The sequence below is a fragment of the Coregonus clupeaformis genome, chromosome 34, assembly GCF_020615455.1.
Source record: "Coregonus clupeaformis isolate EN_2021a chromosome 34, ASM2061545v1, whole genome shotgun sequence".
Lineage (NCBI taxonomy): Eukaryota > Metazoa > Chordata > Actinopteri > Salmoniformes > Salmonidae > Coregonus > Coregonus clupeaformis.
The window spans coordinates 12525541-12546168 of NC_059225.1; the positions used below are offsets into that span (position 1 = coordinate 12525541).

At 44.4% G+C, this 20628-nt stretch overlaps 1 protein-coding gene across 1 annotated transcript in view; it reads left to right on the forward strand.

Annotated features, from left to right (window-relative positions):
- LOC121549424 (piezo-type mechanosensitive ion channel component 2-like) overlaps window positions 1-20628 on the forward strand; it is a 77598-nt gene that overhangs the window by 22429 nt on the left and 34541 nt on the right. The window contains exon 3 of the mRNA XM_041861234.2: window positions 11817-11859. Within this exon, the coding sequence (XP_041717168.2) occupies window positions 11817-11859 (43 nt within the window). The remainder of the gene's footprint in view (window positions 1-11816; window positions 11860-20628) is intronic.

The following is a 20628-nucleotide window of genomic DNA, read 5'->3' on the forward strand; positions in this document are numbered from 1 at the left end:
ACCGGCTAGTTGAGGTAGTTGAGGTAATATGTACATGTAGGTAGAGTTAAAGTGACTATGCATAAATAATTAACAGAGTAGCAGCAGCGTAAAAAGATGGGGTGGGGGTGGGGGGCCAGTGCAAATAGTCTGGGTAGCCATGATTAGCTGTTCAGGAGTCTTATGGCTTGGGGGTAGAAACTGTTGAGAAGCCTTTTGGACCTAGACTTGGCGCTCCGGTACCGCTTGCCGTGCGGTAGCAGAGAGAACAGTCTATGACTAGGGTGGCTGGAGTCTTTTACAATTTTGAGGACACTGACTGGTATAGAGGTCCTGGATGGCAGGAAGCTTGGCCCCAGTGATGTACTGGGCCGTATGCACTACCCTCTGTAGTGCCTTGCGGTCGGAGGCAGAGCAGTTGCCATACCAGGTGGTGATGCAACCAGTCAGGATGCTCTCGATGGTGTAGCTGTATAACTTTTTGAGGATCTGAGGACCCATGCCAAATCTTTTCAGTCTCCTGAGGGGGGAATAGGCTTTGTTGTGCCCTCTTCACGACTGTCTTGGTGTGTTTGGACCATGATAGTTTGTTGGTAATGTGGACTTTAAAATAAAGTGTGTTTATCATGGGAATCAGCATTCCTACTTTTATTGCTTTCTGACTTTCTATTCATAGCAGTAGACTAGAGTCTACTATTTCAAATTGTGTCACAGGATCTCACATCTGTTTACTGCTGACAGGAGAACCTTGCAGTACAATGAGCCTGGTTGGTTGGGGATGTACTGTGCTGGATTGAGTTGCAAGGGAGGCAGCGTCCATCAAATTCACACTTTGCTAATCTTGCACTGCGGAAAGGGGAGTTGAATTAGATCTTGTCAAAATTATTACATAATTTTTGGGCTTTTGTTTGGCTCTGTAATATGTGTTATTGCAATCCAAGTTTACCCCAGTGCGGGTTTGGTTGAATTGCAGCCTAGGATTTCAATTGAGCAAACTGATGTGAGCTATGCCCGTATGAACTTTCACATCTGACAGCATTTGATGCACTGTATTATGTTGAGTATCCCTGTTAGCAGCATTCACTGGTGAGCGGGTCATTGCAGTGCACTTTGTTGACCAGCAGCTATGACATCACAGCGCTAGCTAAGGGGGAAGCCAAGCCCAAACAAGAAGCACTCCTTCACACAGGGAAGGTTATCTGATTGTCCAACAGTCAACACCATTTCCTTTGTTTCTATATTTCCCCCAGGTCCAAGTGGCCTTGGAGTGTGTCATGGTGGTGTGTGTACGGTACTGTAAGGGCTTGAAGGGGGAGGGGTGGCCAGTCACCACTGTATCCTCACTGCATCCACGACGTGAGCTTGGTGCATTTGTTGGCCGTGCACAAAAATGACATCTCCCTGCCTCCCTCTCTGTTGGCAGGGAAAAAATCTCCACCGTATAAAATATGCTCGCTGCAAATGCTGCCGGTGGGGGGTGGGGGGGGGGGGGGCTCAGAGCGCAGAGTGAAGGAGTGAGAGAGGGAGCGAAAACAAGTAGCCCTTCTGTGGAGGCAACCCGAGGTGAGGTCAGAGATGAAAGGGGGATGAAAAATGAGCCTGGCTGCTAAAAGAGAGTGTTGTGGCGAGAGAGAGAGAGAGAGAGAGAGAGAGAGAGAGAGAGGGGACTGCTATGTGAAGAGAGACTGGGACTTCATCTGAGATAGTGTAGTCTACAGTTGAACTGCCCTTGTAATGTGAGGTAAGTCAAAAGTGGCGCGATGCACCCAGTTAATACATTTCTAGTAGACCTATAGTAAAACGTCCCTTGAGAAAAGAGACAGACAAAATGTGGGGTCGGTTAAATTGATATCAATAAGTTAATATTTGAAACACTCCAGAAACCTACTTTTTGTATGTGCATCTTACTCTTCATTACTAGTAAACTTGACTATTAGAAATTACTATAAGAAATTGTAGTAGATATTGACCCTTGGAGTGTAGTAGGCAGCGTGTGTGTGAGCTTCATTGGGCTTGTCGGGACACCAGCAACAATACTTTTTCATCTATCACCACATTCAAGAGCTGCCAGCAAAAATGACAAAACGTCCAAAACGTGACTGCTGTTTTGGTTTTTTTGTGTTTGTCATTAATAGCCCTGCGTGTCCTGCGGTAAGAATAATCTTCCCCAGGATGTGCAGCCCAATTCACTTAAAAAATACATCACACCATGGCACCATGAGCCACATTTCAGAGGGATGCAGACAGCAGCACGGACAAAGGAGAGGATGGGGTCCTGACAACTTTCAGCTTCCACTAGCTACGTTATTGGTTAGCGTTAATGTAAACAAAGTGTCAAACCCAATAAAAGCGTTGTAGACGTGTCTCACAGTACGCTGTGTGGGAGGTGAAAAGCATCTCTGTCAGAGCTTCAGACCGGCTTATAACCAGAGAAGAAAAGTGCGTGGTCCTCTGTAGCCAAGGTAGTGGGTTCGATCCCCGGGACCACCCATACACAAAATGTATGCACGCATGACTGTAAGTCGCTTTGGATAAAAGCGTCTGCTAAATGGCATGTTATATAGTGAAATCTTGCAAAAAGATCTTGTTTCAAATCATCGACTAAGCGGCCTTAGCCTTGCTTTGAGTGGGCCCCTCGATTTGTCCCTCTGCTGACTTAGCCTAACCTCGGATGTGTGCTTGGTCAGTCGGCGAGGGAGCAACAGCCATGTTTACCAGGTGTACCTCCGTCCGTCTGTTTCCAGTTGAATAAGAGAAGTAGAGGTTAAGATGAGGTCATTAATAAGAGACTTCCAGGAAGGAAGAGGCCTTCATGTCTGACGTCCTCCTCTACCGCCATAACTACACTAAAACTCAACGTCTGTTCCTCAACTAAAAACGCAATTAGCTCTCAGTACTGTAGCTTCAATATTCACAGAGGACCTCTGTCTTTGATATTCCCCCCTAAAAAACATGACTGCAATTACAATTGAATCCCACAAAACTGAAAGTATTTCCCTGTTTTCTTTAAAGGAATTGATATGGTAGTTTGCAGGTTTTTACAAGATGTCTCAACCGCAGTTTGTTTACATTGTCAAAGCATTGTACAGGCTTGTAGGAGTCTGGTTTGGTAGATTTCCATGTTGTTCAGCAAGACTTTTAGGCTGTTTTAGGCCATGTTTTCCCCGAACAGTCATCATCTGTAGAATAACCAATTTTCAGCCATATGAAAACATTGTGCTCTGCAGCACAGACAGCATCTAAAATGGCTCACCTCAGGTGTTTCTGAATTGCTCTTTGTTATTCTGTAAAAATGTACTGTTACAAGCTGTCTCGAATGAACACTGCAAATAACACTCACAGCTTTTCGCCTATCTTCCCTGAGACGTCGCAATGTGAGGATTTCTCTGAGTTTTGGTGTTTCTATTTGAGGGTCCTTTTGTGCTTCCTTGTGTCTTTCCTACCTTCCTTGTTTCCTTCCCTAGCAGCCTATCCTCTCTCCTTTTTATGTGCTGTTTGTATGGACACACTGGAGGCCTCACTCTCCCCGTTTTATTGACTACCTCCTTTGAGCTATGACCTAATGCCCAGGTGAATTCCACCATTCCTGTGACCACGACATCATAGAGAGATAGAGAGAGAAAGTCTAAGGGAAGTAGCAGTGAATCTGCACTAAGTTCACTATGTACAGTAATCAGTGTTAGGCTAACCCAGGTATGTAGCGTGATCTAGGCAGGGTCGTTGTATCCGTGTTGACAGACAAATGTTATAATTAGGACTTCTGAGGCTTCGCTGATCCACCACACTGCTCATGTCTAAGTGAAGTGCTTCTCTCCCAGTGATATCCAGACCAGATCTATAGCCTAGATGTGGGCTCTTGTCGACGGATTGCTGTGTAGACTAGTCTAATTGGCACCCTACGGATTGAACTACCGCATTTGAATGTGTACATATCAAAGCACTGTCCTTAGAAAAACAAAGTCAGAGATCAAAGAGGACAAATAATGGTCATGAATGGTGATTCATGTATTCCATGATTTAAGTGGTAGACACATCGTTATAAAAAAAAAAAAAGGTAACAAATCAAATCACATTTTATTGGTCACTTGCCGAATACAACAGTTGTAGACTTTACCGTGAAATGCTTGCTTACGAGCCCTTCCCAACAATGCAGAGTAAAAATAAATACAAATATTTGTAAAATAGTAACACGAGAGGAATAAAATACACAAGAATGGAGCTATAAACAGGAAGTACCAGTACCAGATCACTGTCCAGGGGTACAGTCTATACAGGAAGTACCAGTACCAGATCACTGTCCAGGGGTACAGTGTATACAGGAAGTACCAGTACCAGATCACTGTCCAGGGGTACAGTGTATACAGGAAGTACCAGTACCAGATCACTGTCCAGGGTTACAGTGTATACAGGAAGTACCAGTACCAGATCACTGTCCAGGGATACAGTGTATACAGGAAGTACCAGTACCAGATCACTGTCCAGGGGGAAGTACCAGTACCAGATCACTGTCCAGGGGTACAGTGTATACAGGAAGTACCAGTACCAGATCACTGCCCAGGGGTACAGTATATACAGGAAGTACCAGTACCAGATCACTGTCCAGGGGTACAGTATATACAGGAAGTACCAGTACCAGATTACTGTCCAGGGGTACAGTATATACAGGAAGTACCAGTACCAGATCACTGTCCAGGGGTACAGTGTATACAGGAACTACCAGTACTAGATCACTGTCCAGGGGTACAGTATATACAGGAAGTACCAGTACCAGATCACTGTCCAGGGGTACAGTATATACAGGAAGAACAGGTACCAGATCATTGTGCATGGGTAAGGTTTTTGAGGTAGATATTTACATAAAGACAGGGTAAAGTGACTAGGCATCAGGATAGATAATAATAAGGTATTTTAGGTAGATATTTACATAAAGCCAGGGTAAAGTGACTGGGCATCAGGATAGATAATAATAAGGTATTTGAGGTAGATATGTACATAAAGGCAGGGTAAAGTGACTGGGCATCAGGATAGATTATAATGAGAGTAAGCATAGAGAAGAGAGTATCAGCAGCATATGATGAGTGTGTTTGTTTGTGTGTGTGTGTGTGTGTGTGTGTGTGTGTGTTGGGTCGGTATGCATGTGTGTAATGTGTGTGCGTATGTAGTGTACAGTATGTGGATGTGTGTGGGTTTTGTGTGAGAGCGTCAGTGTAGTGTGTGTGAGTGATTGTGTATATAGTGCGTGTATATAGTCTTGTGAGTGAGCATGATGTCAGTGCAAGTGTCACGCCCTGACTCTGGGGACTCGTATTTGTTGAGTCAGGGTGTGTATTTTCTGTGTGGTATGTTCTATGTTGCATTTTCTATGTTTAGATCTAGATCGTGTAGATCTATGTTGGCCGGTGTGGTTCCCAATCAGAGGCAGCTGTAGCTCGTTGTCTCTGATTGGGGACCATACTTAGGCAGCCTATTGGCACTAGTGGGTTGTGGGATCTTGTTCCGTGTGAGGTATGTTGTTTGTCTACCTTGGACTTCATGTTTCGTTTCATTTGTTGTTTTGTCGTGGTGTTTATTCAGTATAAATAAACATGTATGCATATCACGCTGCGCCTTGGTCCGTCCCGTCTATAAACGAACGTGACAGAAGATCCTACCAAACGAGGACCAAGCAGGGTGTCCAGGAGCAGACAGCCTGGACCTGGGAGGAGATCCTGGACGGTAAGGGATCCTGGACTTGGGAGGAGATTCAGGCAGGGATGGATCGCCGTCCTTGGGATGAGACAGTGGAGGCCCGGTATAGAGAGGAGAAACGGCGCCAACAGTGCCGACGACGGAGACCCGAGAGGCAACCCCAAGACAATTTTGTGGGGGGGGCACACGGTGTGGACGACGAGGCAGCAGGAGGCCGTTAAAGGGCGGGTCTGTAGGTTAGGAGAGGAGGCCACCATGTTACGGGGGCTATTCGGTCAGAGGGAGGCGCTACAGGAGGCTATAAGGGAGAAGGAAAGTGTAGAGGCACGGCGAGAGGAGCTGGTTAGGCAGCAGAAGGAGCGGGGGTTAATAAAGGAACCCAGTCCCACTCCTCGCACCAAGCAAGTGGTGCGTGTCGCCAGTCCGGTCCGGCCCGTTCCTACTTCCTGCACTAAGTCAGTGGTGCGTGTTCCCAGTACGGCCCGACCCGTTCTTGCCCCTCGCACCAAGCCAGTGGTGCGCGTCGCCAGCCCGGCCCGGCCTGTTCCTGCTCCCCGCACCAGGCCAGTGGTGCGCGTCGCCAGTTCGGTACGGCCCGTTCCTGCTCCCCGCACCAAGCCAGTGGTGCGCGTCGCCAGCCCGGTCCGGCCCGTTCCTGCTCCCTGCACCAAGCCAGTGGTGTGTGTGTCCAGTCCGGCACGGCCTGTGCCTGTTCCACCGGTGCCTGGTCCGGCACCGGTCAGCTGCTCCACTCCGGAGCCAGAGCAGTCCGCTACACCGGTGCTCAGTTCAGCTCCGGTCAGCTGCTCCACTCCGGAGCCAGAGCAATCCGCTCCACCGGGGTCCAGTCCAGCTCCGGTCAGCGGCTCCACTCCGGAGCCAGAGCAGTCCGCTCCACCGGTGCCTGATCCAGCTCCAGTCAGCGGTTACAGTCCAGACCCAGACGTCAGCCCCTCTCCAGGTTCGGGGTCTCCCACACCAGGGTCCAGACAGGGCTTGGTACTTCGTAGGAGGAAGGAGAGGGGAAGCAGCGCGCCGAGGTCCAGACCAGACCAGGGGCGCAACAGGGAGGCGGAGAGTAAGTGGTCGTCACGCCCTGAGCCGGATCCGCCTCCGAGGCGGAATGACCACCCGGGCCCTACCGTGTTATGTTTATGTTGTGCGGTCGGAGTCCGCACCTTTGGGGGGGGGGGTATTGTCACGCCCTGACTCTGGGGACTCGTATTTGTTGAGTCAGGGTGTGTATTTTCTGTGTGGTATGTTCTATGTTGCATTTTCTATGTTTAGATCTAGATCGTGTAGATCTATGTTGGCCGGTGTGGTTCCCAATCAGAGGCAGCTGTAGCTCGTTGTCTCTGATTGGGGACCATACTTAGGCAGCCTATTGGCACTAGTGGGTTGTGGGATCTTGTTCCGTGTGAGGTATGTTGTTTGTCTACCTTGGACTTCACGTTTCGTTTCATTTGTTGTTTTGTCGTGGTGTTTATTCAGTATAAATAAACATGTATGCATATCACGCTGCGCCTTGGTCCGTCCCGTCTGTAAACGAACGTGACAGCAAGATAGGGTCAATGCAGATACAGTTTACATTAACGTTTATTTACAATAAAAGTGACTCCAAAATAGCACAATACATTATTTACTATTCATTTCTATTGGGCACAAAATAATCTGAAACACAACCAAAACAAACAGCAAATGCCTCCAACAAGTTTGTACAGTCACAAGCTTGATGTAATCATTGCGTGCTATAGGAATATGGGACCAAATACTTTTTACAACTTTAATACAGATATAAGTGAATTTGTCCCAATACTTTTGGTCCCTTAAAATGGGGGGACTATGTACTAAAAGGGCTGTATTATTTAGCAGTCATAGCTATTTAGCAGTCTCATGGCTTGGGGGTAGAAGCTGTCTCAGAGCCTGTTGGTCCGAGTGCGGTGCTACGGTACCGTTTGCCGGACGGTAGCAGAGTGAACAGTCTATGGCTTGGGTGGCTGGAGTCTTTTGCAATTTTTCGGGCCTTCCTCTGACAATGCCTGATATAGAGGTCCTGGATGGCAGGGAGCTCGACCCCAGGGATGTACTGGGCCGTCCGCACCACCCTCTGTAGTGCTTTGCGGTTGAGGGCGGTGCTGTTGCCATGCCAAGTGGTGATGCAGCCAGTCAAGATGCTCTTGATGGTGCAGCTGTGGAACCTTTTGAGGTTCTGAGGGCCCATGCCAAATTTTTGGAGCCTGCTGTGGGGGAAGAGGTGCTGTCGTGGTGTGTGGACCATGTTTCCAGCAAAGCTATAGTATGAGGCATGGTATGGACATGGCTGGTATATTTTAGTGGCTACCGTTTATAACAAAAGTAACAGATTGTTTTCATTTCAACAGGGTGAGAAATCCATATGATACCACAATTATGTATTTCAGCACTGGTGCCATGACTAAGTACTATAGCTGCACTCAATTAGGTGTTTCTTCACTAATGAGCGGAATGGTGGCGGGTGGGTGTATTTTTGTGTTTGTGTATATTTTTTTGTGTGTGTGTATTTTTGTGTGTGTGTGTGTTTACGCTGGGGGTTGTATCGGTTTATTCTCTGCGCTCCATTGCAGCCCTGGAACTTACGCCACTGTGTTATTACGTGCCACCACATTATTGCCCTGATTCCCTGAGCCACTGCACCCATCAGCAGGGAGCGGCTAAACAGCTGTTGTAGTCACAACAATGGTCCACAAAGACTCTCTCTCTCTCCCCCTCTTTCTCACGCTTTCTCCTCTCTTTCTCTCTCTCTCTCTTTCGTGTAATATGTACACTATGCTGTAACTGTAGCTGCAACTAGAGAGAATGCAAAATAACACCTGTTGGTTTGGAGACCTTTGAATAACAAGGGATACATTAGTCTGTCAATAGGCTTATTCCTTGTGGAGATAGAGGGACTAAAATTCTGCTTATCTTTTCAGAGACAAACATTTTGAGCCAAATGTAGAGTTTATTTTTACCAGAGCATTGTAAGTTACTTTTTTTATCATTTCATATTGTAAATCCAAAGTTGGCCTACTCCTGTCAGCCCAGTTTTTTCACTTGTTGCGCTCTGAGACATTCTTCTACATGGGGTCATTTACCACTTTAATGAACAAGTACATTATTCTGTCAGGCCCGAATCAATTTACTGAACCTACTATAAGCATCCAGAAATATTAACACACAAATCTAAAGCAACGTGAGGCGCCACTCCACACGACTCCTGTGATGGCTGGAGTTTTTTAGACGTTGAAAACCTGGACTCTTTACGTCAGCTGAGTCAGAAAACCTCCATGCATCATAGTTAGAAAAACAGCTCATCAAACACGCATTACATTTTACCATGCCCCGGCATAGATCTGGGTCCGTAATATTGTATTAATGCGAGAATAAATTCACATGGATGTATGAGCTTGGTTTGGCCGCACTTCATCATTGCAGAACGTTGTGGTTGTAGCCTTCACTCATAGACAATGTCCAGGATGTATTATACCCTTAAAATATTGGGGTGGTGGGGAGTGAAGGAGGAAAGCAGGGAGAGAAGGTGCACATGATGTAAGCGAGAAACTGACGTAAACAAACGCCCCCTCCTCTTTATTGGCTTAGCCATGGGAACAATATAATGGGGAATCATTAGAGGAACATTGCATAGTTCGCTGTCTTGCAGCCAATAGCAACACATACAGTACATTACTCGGAGTATACTTCACCAATCGCCATAGCACAGGTGCTGTATCCATCACAGAGATAAACATGTATACTGAACAAAAATATAAATGCAACGTGCAACAATTTAAAAGATTTTACTGAATTCAAATAAAATAAATTAAAATTGCATTGGTCACATACACGTTTAGCAGATGTTATTGCGGGTGTAGCGAAATGCTTGTGTTTCTAGCTCCAACAGTGCAGTAATATCTAACAATTCACAACAATACACACAATACACACAAATCTAAAAGTAAAAGAATGTAATTAAGAAATATATAAATATTAGGACGAGCAATGTCGGAGTGCATAGACTAAAATACAGTAGAATAGAATACAGTATGTAATTTACATATGAGATGAGTTAAGCAAAAATATGTCAACATTATTAAAGTGACTGGTGTTCCATTATTAAAGTGGCCAGTGATTTCAAGTCTACAGTCGGAAGTTTACATACACTTAGGTTGGAGTCATTAAAACTTGTTTTTCAACCACTCCACAAATTTATTTTTAACAAACTATAGTTTTGGCAAGTCAGTTAGGACATCTACTTTGCGCATGACACAAGTAATTTTTCCAACAATTGTTTACAGACAGATTATTTCACTTATAATTCACTGTATCACAATTCCAATGGGTCAGAAGTTTTCATACACTATGTTGACTGTGCCTTTAAACAGCTTGGAAAATTCCAGAAAATGATGTCATGGCTTTAGAAGCTTCTGATAGGCTAATTGACATCATTTGAGTCAATTGGAGGTGTACCTGTGGATGTATTTCAAGGCCTACATTCAAACTCAGTGCCTCTTTGCTTGACATCATGGGAAAATGAAAAGAAATAGGCCAAGACCTCAGAAAAAAAATTGTAGACCTCCACAGGTCTGGTTCATCCTTGGGAGCATTTTCCAAAAGCCTGAAGGTACCACGTTCATCTGTACAAACAATAGTACGCAAGTATAAACACCATGGGACCACGCAGCCTTCATACCGCTCAGATAGGAGACGCGTTCTGTCTCCTAGAGATGAACGTACTTTGGTGGGAAAAGTGCAAATCAATCCCAGAACAACAGCAAAGGACCTTGTGAAGATGCTGGAGGAAACAGGTACAAAAGTATCTATATCCACAGTAAAACAAGTCCTATATTGACATAACCTGAAAGGCCGCTCAGCAAGGAAGAAGCCACTGCTCCAAAACCACATTAAAAAGCCAGAATACGGTTTGCACTCAAGTGTAGTTATATAAGTATAAGGGCAACTTAAGGTAAAGTATTACTGAGAAATGTATTGTTGATAAAGTTGAATGAATTCAACTTAAGTACTGAAAGGACTCCCTCAGCATATAGTAGCTACTGCAGTTAAATTCCTTTTTTTAAACAGGTAGTTTTCATGATCAGCCATCTCAGTCGTGAACATGTCTTCTCATCCGAGGAGGGCCTATAGCCAGGCAGTTAATGAGCTAATGACAGAGCTAATTAGCACTGACTCATTGATCTGTCATTAGGGTAACTATCCTCAGATCAGCTGGGAGGATAAGGGGGTTGGGGGCAGTGAGTTGGGAGTTGGCACTAGCAGTAAGACAAATCCCAACTCTCTCACCCGGAGGGGGCCCTCCGCATACATGGAAATGTCCCTGTAAACAAAAAGCCAATGAGCCCAAAACCTTTCAAGAAAATAAAAAAGTAGTTTGTTTTGCCTGCATCGTTAAATCAACGTACAGCAGAGTTGCATGTCCTAAACACAGTCCTAAACACAGTCCTAAACACACTCCTAAATACAGTCCTAAACACACTCCTAAACACACTCCTAAACACAGTCCTAAACACAGTCCTAAACACACTCGGTCTAAAGTCAAAAAAAGAGGGAGGAAACGGGAAGAGAGGAGAAGGAATCGTCTGCCAATTGCGTGAGTCGTGTGAGTCACAGAGTATGACAGTTTACTGTGAGGCGGAGTGCGTTCAAAGATGCTGTCGGGGTGCATGGCCGCCCCTGTGTGTGTGTTTGTGTTTGTGTGGTTCACCTTCACTAACATTTGGTTTAGATCTGTGTTACTGTCATAATGAGGGTCAATGTGCATGTGAAACCACTGGATTCAAGATTCAATTCTTCATGTATGTAATCCGTGAATCATTTGAAAAGATCTGCCACATTGGTGTCAGAAGTGTGATTGCACCCCAGTGCGTCCATTGAAAGTGTATCCAGTCCAAAATGGATAGCATACACTTTTTTCAGTGTATGCTAATGTTGCTCAGGTTATCAACACTCAGGTTGTCAACACTGAATGATGGGAAGGCTCTGCGGGATAAAAGAAAGTGCTTCATGAAAGCATGCCATTTGGACAGCCGCCATCTTGAGTCCATCTCAAGAGTTTTGAATAATGGTCCACTCTGTTGAGTGAGGATTTTGACATCTATGTTTTGTCTTCTTTGCAGGTTCAACGTGGGAGAAGTCGGTGCGACAGCTGGGCTTGGAAAGGTAAAAGACCAATGCTTTTACATTTAATCAAACTAGTCTACTACTGTATATAGCACAGTTTAATTCGCATACAGTGCATTCGGAAAGTATTCAGACCCTTGACTTTTTCCACATTTTGTTACGTTACAGTGCATATTTAACCCTAAGCTTAACCCCTAACTCCTAGCATATCTAATGTTAGCCAGCTAGCTAACGGCGCGAACACCTAGCAACCCAAAGGTTGCGTGTTCGAATATCATCACGGACAACTTAAGCATTTTAGCTAATTAGCAACTTTGCAACTACTTACAACTTTTCAGCTACTTTGCAATTACTTAGCATGTTAGCTAACCCTTCCCCCTAACCCTAACCTTAACCCTTTTAGCTAACTCTTCCTCGAACCTTAATCCTTTAGCCTAACTCCTAACCATAACCCCTAACCCCTATCCTAGCTAACGTTAGCCAGCTAGCTAACGTTAGCGTTAACCACCTAGCCACCTAGATAACGTTAGCAACAACAAACTGGAATTTTTTACATATCATACATTTTGCTAATTCGTAATACACTGTATATATTTTCATGGTGTTTGTGTGGTAAAGTGGTGAGTATCCTCCCACCCCCTACGTAGGACAAGAAGGTTTACTTGTTCTAATGTACATCACTACAATCCATTCTAAGGCATAGTGTCACAGTACTGAAGACGTTCAATTAAGCTCAACTGAATGATTACGTTTAAGTTTACATGCAAGTACACAAGTTAACGCGCAGTGGTTGAACAAAACAGTCCCGGTTCCATTCTCATCACTCAGGTAAAGCCCTCGTCGCAGCAGGTCCTGAGTGGCGCAGCGGTCTAAGGCACTGCATCTCAGTGCTTGAGGTGTCACTACAGACCCCCTGGTTCGATTCCAGGCTGTATCACAACCAGCAGTGATTGGGAGTCCCATAGGGCGGCGCACAATTGGTCCGGGTTGGCCGGTGTAGGCCGTCATTGTAAATAAGAATTTGTTCTTAACTGACTTGCCTAGTTAAATAAAAACATAAATTAGTGGATTTTCCTAAGTGAGTCATTTGTAGTCCTGCGTTGCTCAGCAACTGCTCTGTCAGTAGCGTGACATTAGCTATGCTTCCATTCACTTATCCAGAGATTTTTTTGTTGACATTTAGAAAGTTTGCATTGAAAATAGATGTGACAATTGCCTGCTACGTTGTGTTTTCAGTGAACTACTGTATCTTGTGTCGATAAAAACAGCTGGACGTAATGACGTCACACACAAACGGAAAAAAAGTATCCAAAAAAAGTGCTCCTATCTGTTTCACATCTCAGGTAGCCCGCGAAAGCCACAGTCTCGTGGTCAACATTTTTGAGAATTACACAGATATTAATTTTAACAAAGTCTGCTGCCTCAGTTTTTATTATGGCAATTTTCATATATTCCAGAATGTTATGAAGAGTGATCAGATGAATTGCAATTAATTGCAAAGTCCCTCTTTGCCATGAAAATGAACTTAATCCCCCAAAAACATTTCCACTGCATTTCAGCCCTGCCACAAAAGGACCAGCTGACATCATGTCAGTGATTCTCTCGTTAACACAGGTGAGAGTGTTGACGAGGACAAGGCTGGAGATCACTCTGTCATACTGATTTTGTTAGAAAAATGTATGCACTCACTCTGGATAAGAGCGTCTGCTAAATGACAAAAAAATAGATAATAATAACAGACTGGAAGCTTTAAAAGGAGGGTGGTGCTTGAAATCATTGTTCTTCCTCTGTTAACCATGGTTACCTGCAAGGAAACACGTGCCGTCATCATTGCTTTGCACAAAAAGGGCTTCACAGGCAAGGATATTGCTGCTAGTAAGATTGCACCTAAATCAACCATTTATCGGATCATCAAGAACTTCAAGGAGAGAGATTCAATTGTTGTGAAGATGGCTTCAGGGCGCCCAAGAAAGTCCAGCAAGCGCCAGGACCGTCTTCTAAAGTTGATTCAGCTGCGGGATCGGGGCACCTCCAGTGCAGAGCTTGCTCAGGAATGGCAGCAGGCAGGTGTGAGTGCATCTGCACGCACAGTGAGGCAAAGATTTTTGGAGGATGGCCTGGTGTCAAGAAGGGCAGCGAGGAAGCTGTTTCTCTCCAGGAAAAACATCAGGGACAGACTGATATTCTGCAAAAGGTACAGGGATTGGACTGCTGAGGACTGGGGTAAAGTCATTTTCTCTGATGAATCCCCTTTCCGATTGTTCGGGACATCTGGAAAAAAGCTTGTCCGGAGGCTCACTCACAATTTTGCCTAAGAACACAGCCATGAATAAAGAATGGTACCAACACATCCTCCGAGAGCAACTTCTCCCAACCATCCAAGAACAGTTTGGTGACGAACAATGCCTTTTCCAGCATGATGGAGCACCTTGCCATAAGGCAAAAGTGATAACTAAGTGGCTCGGGGAACAAAACATCGAAATTTTGGGTCCATGGCCAGACCTTAATCAATTGAGAACTTGTGGTCAATCCTCAAGAGGCGGGTAGACAAACAAAACCCCACAAATTCTGACAAACTCCAAGCATTGATTATGCAAGAATGGGCTGCCATCAGTCAGGATGTGGCCCAGAAGTTAATTGACAGCATGCCAGGGCGGATTGCAGAGGTCTTGAAAAAGAAGGGTGAACACTGAAAATATTGACTCTTTGCATAAACTTAATGTAATTGTCAATAAAAGCCTTTGACACTTATGGAATGCTTGTAATTATACTTCAGTATACCATAGTAACGTCTGACAAAAATATCTCAAAACACTGACGCAGCAAACTTTGTGAAGACCAATACTTGTGTCATTCTCAAAACTTTTGACCACGACTGTATATACAGAAGTATGTGGAGAACACTTCAAATTAGTGGATTCGGCTATTTCAGCCATACCCGTTGCTGACAGATATATAAAATTGAGCACACAGCCATGAAATCTCCATAGACAAACATTGGCAGTAGAATGGCGTTACTGAAGAGCTCAGTGACTTTCAACGTGACACCGTCATAGGATGCCACCTTTTCAACAAGTCAGTTTGTCAAATTTCTGCCCTGCTAGATCTTCCCCGGTCAACTGTAAGTGCTGTTATTGTGAAGTGGAAACGTCTAGGAGCAACAACGGTTCAGCCGGGAAGTGGTAGGCCACACAAGCTCACAGAATGGGACCGCTGGGTGCTGAAGCGTGTAGCGTGTAAAAATCGTCTCACTACCGAGTTCCAAACTACCTCTAAAAGCAACGTCAGCACAATAACTGTTAGTCAGGAGCTTCATGAAATGGGTTTTAATGGCCGAAAAACTGCACACAAGCCTAAGATCACCATGCGCAATGCCAAGCGTAGACTGAAGTGGTGTAAAGCTCGCCGCCATTGGACTCTGGAGCAGTGGAAATGTGTTCTCTGGAGTGATGAATCACATTTCATCATCTGGCAGTCCGACGGATGAATCTGGGTTTGGCAGATGCCAGGAGAACGCTACCTGCCCGAATGTATAGTGCCAACTGTAACTTTTGGTGGAGGAGGAATAATGGTTTGGGGCTGTTTTTCATGGTTCAGGCTATGCCCCTTAGTTCCAGTGAAGGGAAATATTAACGCTACAGCATACAATGACATTCTAGACGATTCTGTGCTTCCAACTTTGTGGCAACAGTTTGGGGAAGGCCCTTTCCTGTTTCAGCATGACAATGCCCCCATGCACAAAGCGAGGTCCATACAGAAATGTTTTGTTTGTGGAGATCGGTGTGGAATAACTTGACTGGCCTGCACAGAGCCCTGACCTCAACCCCATCGAACACCTTTTGGATTAATTGGAACGCCGACTGCGAGCCAGGCCTAATCGCCCAACATCAGTGCCCGAACTCACTCATCTGCCTTTCTCCCAAATATAATATATATATAAAAACTAATCCCATGTCTTAAAGGACATCCAAACAAAGTATTGACAGACGTCAGTCCATTTGCTCCCTTCCAGGCATATTACAGTGAGAAATCCGACGTCTCATTCACTACGAGGGTTAAGTCATGATTACACACTGTTCAAGGCTTTGTTGATGCGTTTGGATCCTTGAAAGCGAGATACGTGTCTCATCCCAAGTTGTGGTTAGAAGGAACGGCCAGCCATAAAATAAAAGACTCAACAAAGCAGAGGTTTGGTGTTTTTTCATGTCTGCACCTTAACTACATTGTGTCATGACGATTGAAGTGGGTGTTTATTGTCCCAGCATCGGCTGTTATTATGGTTGGTGCAGCCGCCGGGTTCACAGACATTACGATTGTTTAACTGTCGCTCATATCCTTACGCCACTCCACATGTGGCGTAAACATAGTAAATCGTCCCAATCTTCTGCGCTTTGCCGTGTCTTTGTGCTAGGCTAATTAGCGGAGCCATTACATGGTTTCCGAGGTAATCCATAGCTACAGGCGCAGTGATGTCACCTGCCAAGCATTCAAAGTGTTACTGCTCACTGGGTTAAAGCAACAGCCGAAAGGGCAAGGGCCAACCTTAATGTTTAGAGTTATAATGCCGCCATGAGGGAAGCTGCTGGCATTCCTCAGGGGATCATTATTATTTTGTCTGGGGGGGGGGGCAAGGTTCGTAGGGTCATAACTATGACAGCCATTCCCATGGCCCCCTGTCTGTCTGTCTGTCTGTCTGTCTGTCTGTCTGTCTGTCTGTCTGTCTGTTTCTGTCTCTGTCTGTCTTTATCTCTGTCTCTGTCTCTGTCTCTGTCTCTGTCTCTGTGTCTCTGTCTCTGTCTCTGTCTCTGTCTGTCTCTGTCTCTGTCTCTGTCTCTGTCTCTGTCTCTGTCTCTGTCTCTGTCTCTGTCTCTGTCTCTGTCTCTGTCTCTGTCTCTGTGTCTGTCTGGGAAATTAGCAGGACTGAAAGACTGCTCACAAGTATCTTGATTACCTCTGTTGACATATAGGCTTAGCCTAATGGCTAGACAGTCAGGGAGCATTGGAAATTCAAAAAACGATGAGCGTGTGTGTCTGATGAGCGTGTGTGTCTGGCGAGCGTGTGTGTCTGGCGAGCGTCTGCGGCTCCTGTGTGTGCAGCCAAGCAGTAGCACCAGCAGTTTACGTAATATGACTGACTGTCTGTCCATGCTGTGCTATAATCACCATACGGTAGTGTTAGGCAGACAGTCACTGACCCAGACTATGAAGGGGAGAGGAAACATCCGTGTCTATCTTGGAAGATTCTCCATCATCCACATTTCTAGGTTTAAAACAAGAACAACCTTTTCCATCAAACTGTAAGTTGATGTATTTACTGTAGCGCACAGTTGCTGTTGTGTTTCCCTTAGTAGAGGTGAGATGAATTGGCTTGGAAGTTGGAAGCCTCTGTTATAAGAGCTGGGTGCTCTTGGCCGACAGTCAACCGTGTGACGCCACAGAGACGGGAATAACCGGGTAGAATTTACCCCGTCTCATTTTCTTGGCAGAGTTGGTCAAACTTGTCTACATAACGGTTTGTTATCGACAACGGGAATAAAAGCTGCTGTTCCGGTTCCGGGTGGCATGCAACTGAAACGCGTGGCTTTCTTTTGCAAAATAACTGTGAATGAACATACTTGTTTTTTTAACATCACGTTAAGGTGTGGGACGTTTACTGCATTACAAGGAACAATAGCAGCTCTACTTCTCTCCCCCAGCTGGCATACTATGTTCATTCACAATCACCTGTAGGAACATGGCGGCTCTCAACACCCGGCAACAGAAAGAGTTGGCCACTACTATCTGAGAGATTGTTTGTGAGGGAATTACCTCTGCCCTCGACTTGCAATCAAAACCGATAAATTAATATCTTACACTGCTCACTTCTAAAGTGGATACCTACTCAACTAAAGTGGAAAGTTTGGAGACAGCGGCCAACGTGACAGAGGGGCGACTCCATGACCTGGAAACAGTGCGAACTAAGCTAGAAGGGGAAATCAATCTCCTAAAAAAGAAAACAGAATCACTCTAAAATTATTCCTGTGTGTGCGGGTCACAGGACTTGAAACTGGTGTGGATGCAGGCAACCCAACTTCCTTCATGAGCAATCTTTTCTATGAACTGTTTGGGCTGGGTCCCATGCCGCTAATAAACATTGCGGCAAATTGTTCGCCTCGCAGTGGAATCGGGGGCTCCGACCTATGCGGAGAAGAGGATCAGCATCTACTCAGATCTGAGTGCAGAATGGCTGAACCCGAGGACGACCTACAACTAGATGAGATCCCAGCTACGCCAGCTAAACCTGAGAGGCGGCTTCAAAACTCACCTTGACCTGTCAGAATACAACACATACGTTTTTCACTGCCAATGAGACTCAAGACTTCTTCGAGAAGCTCATCAAGCCCAACACACAAGGGGAGGAGCCGAAAGATCTCGGCTAACCCCAATTTGACCGTCTCAATATTATGCTATCCACGCACAATCAATCACGCAGCTGTGATGCTGCCCTCAGCATAAGTCAATGATGAGGAAACCTCCTCAATGGGGTAAAAGGAACCCTATTATTATTAATGCTGGACATTGGACTGTTATAATTATAGTGCCTATGGTACAATGACATTTAGACAACGATGACTCCACGCCAATCAATGAACAATGGACAATATATTGAAGTGTCGTACAGACTGGGGCTGCTTCCTTGTGGGGCTACAGCGCATTGCATCCCTATGGGCTAAATTGTTTAGGGTAGATGGCCATTCCAATATGGGCTTCCACACAATTATTATTATAATATTTTTTATTTCTGTTGATGGCTGTCCCCCTTTGTTTACGCTGCTGAGTTGGTCTCCCAGGGAGGACTTGGCCTACAGGCCATGAAGTATTGTGAAGATCTAGATTATTTGAAAGTCGCTCTGGATAAGAGCATCTGCTAAATTATGTAAATGTAAATGTAATTATAGACTGCATTCCTTCTTCTTTTGTCTTTGTTTTTGTGCATAGTATAGAGCACATGCATGCTTAATACAAAATTGAGGGTACATTATGTTTAGGGTAATTTAGACCATATTGCTAATGATGATGGGCATATTGCTCCTACAGCCATCCTGTTTGACTGTTTAGGCTTGCATTTCTGTTGTTATATTTAGCCTAATTTTTATTTCCTTTTCTCTTATTTTTTCTTCATTACCCACCATAACATCAAGTTCTGGGTGGGGAACGACCAATGGGTGGGTTTCCCTGTGAACTCTGCTTTTTGTTTCACATCCTTATTAACACTAAAGACAACAATGACTTTATTAATAATACCTTCTTCTTTTTTTAGTTTTACAATGGCAACGCTAGCTATTGTAGCTTGGATTTTGAAAGGCCTAAACTGTCATATTAAACATTCCGGCTGTCCATGGCAGCTTTTTGTTGTTGTGATTTATCAGGGGGTGCTGCAGCACCCTCAGCACCACTATTTCCTGTAGCTATGCAGCTGTCTTGATATCCTAGCAAGAAACCATGTTGATATGTGACCGACTGGCTCGATTCTGTCTTATGTAGCAACATTTTAAATTGTGTTTTTTACATTGGATAAAAGTAGAGACTCAGAGCTAGAAAATTGAAAATCATACACTGCAGTTGAGGAACAATGGGAAAGTAATTCTGCTTTCAAAGTTGATAAACTTGTAACCCCACTTTTTAGAAAATGGGCCTTGAATGTTTTGGTACACCTACTGGAGAGCTCTTCTTTGTCTACAACCATTCAGCATCGTTCACACCCTCTTAAGCCTTAGCCCCACCCATCACTTTAAGGATTCATATGTGAGGCCATGTGCTAAACAGAGTGAGTACGGTAGTGTACTAAACAACCAAAGATTTCAAGACTAAAGGCTGGTTTATACTCCGTCTATCGACATGTCTGTGGACAGTTGTCTCAGTGACATCATTCTATTGTCATCCGACATCAAACTTGTCGTTGTCGTTATGAAAAAGTATAAACACAAAAACGACAGGCTGCATGACATCAGCAACCTAGTGGTCCAAAATAGCATAACTGGTGTATTTTAACACCAATGAAACCCATCCATTTAAAAATGAATTTAGCATATGTTGCAAACCAGGCAACTGAAAACAGTATGAAAAATGTATGCACTCACTAACTGTAAGTCGCTCTGGATAAGAGCGTCTACTAAATGACTAAAATGTAAAATGTAAAGCAACTTTATAGTTTTTAGCTTGTTAGCTAGCTAGCTAACATTACGTTAGCTGGCTAGCCAATTCAAATAATGACCATATCATATAGCTGACAATGTCTTAGCTTTAGGTCATTTGTATTCATTTTTACAGGAAAATAAACTCACAACGAGATCATTATTTACAAGTCAATGGTGAGCTAATTACAGAAAATAGCTTACAGTTGTGAGTGTGATGAAATGAAAGCAGGGCATTCTACCGGATAATTTTAGAACTTGGACACTGTCTCATTGTCCTAACGTTATATCCTAATTTGACTTTGGTGCAGGTCATGTTGTTCTTCACATTATTACATCTAAGGGCAACCGTGACAGAGAAGGAGAAGCGTTCATCCATGTATACGTGTAAGAGAGTCTAGCTAGCTAAATCTTCAGATATTATACGTTTCTAATTTTGTGGTAAATACACACTATATCAAATTAAATCTATGTTTATTTGTCACATGCGCAGGATACAGAGGTGTAAATGGTACAGTGAAATGGTTACTTGCATAGTGGAGTCTTTTGTTTAGATATGTAGCTAGCTAGCTAGCTAAACAATGAACCATGATCCCAACTCATAACGTTACTACCCTGCATGAATCTGCAGGTA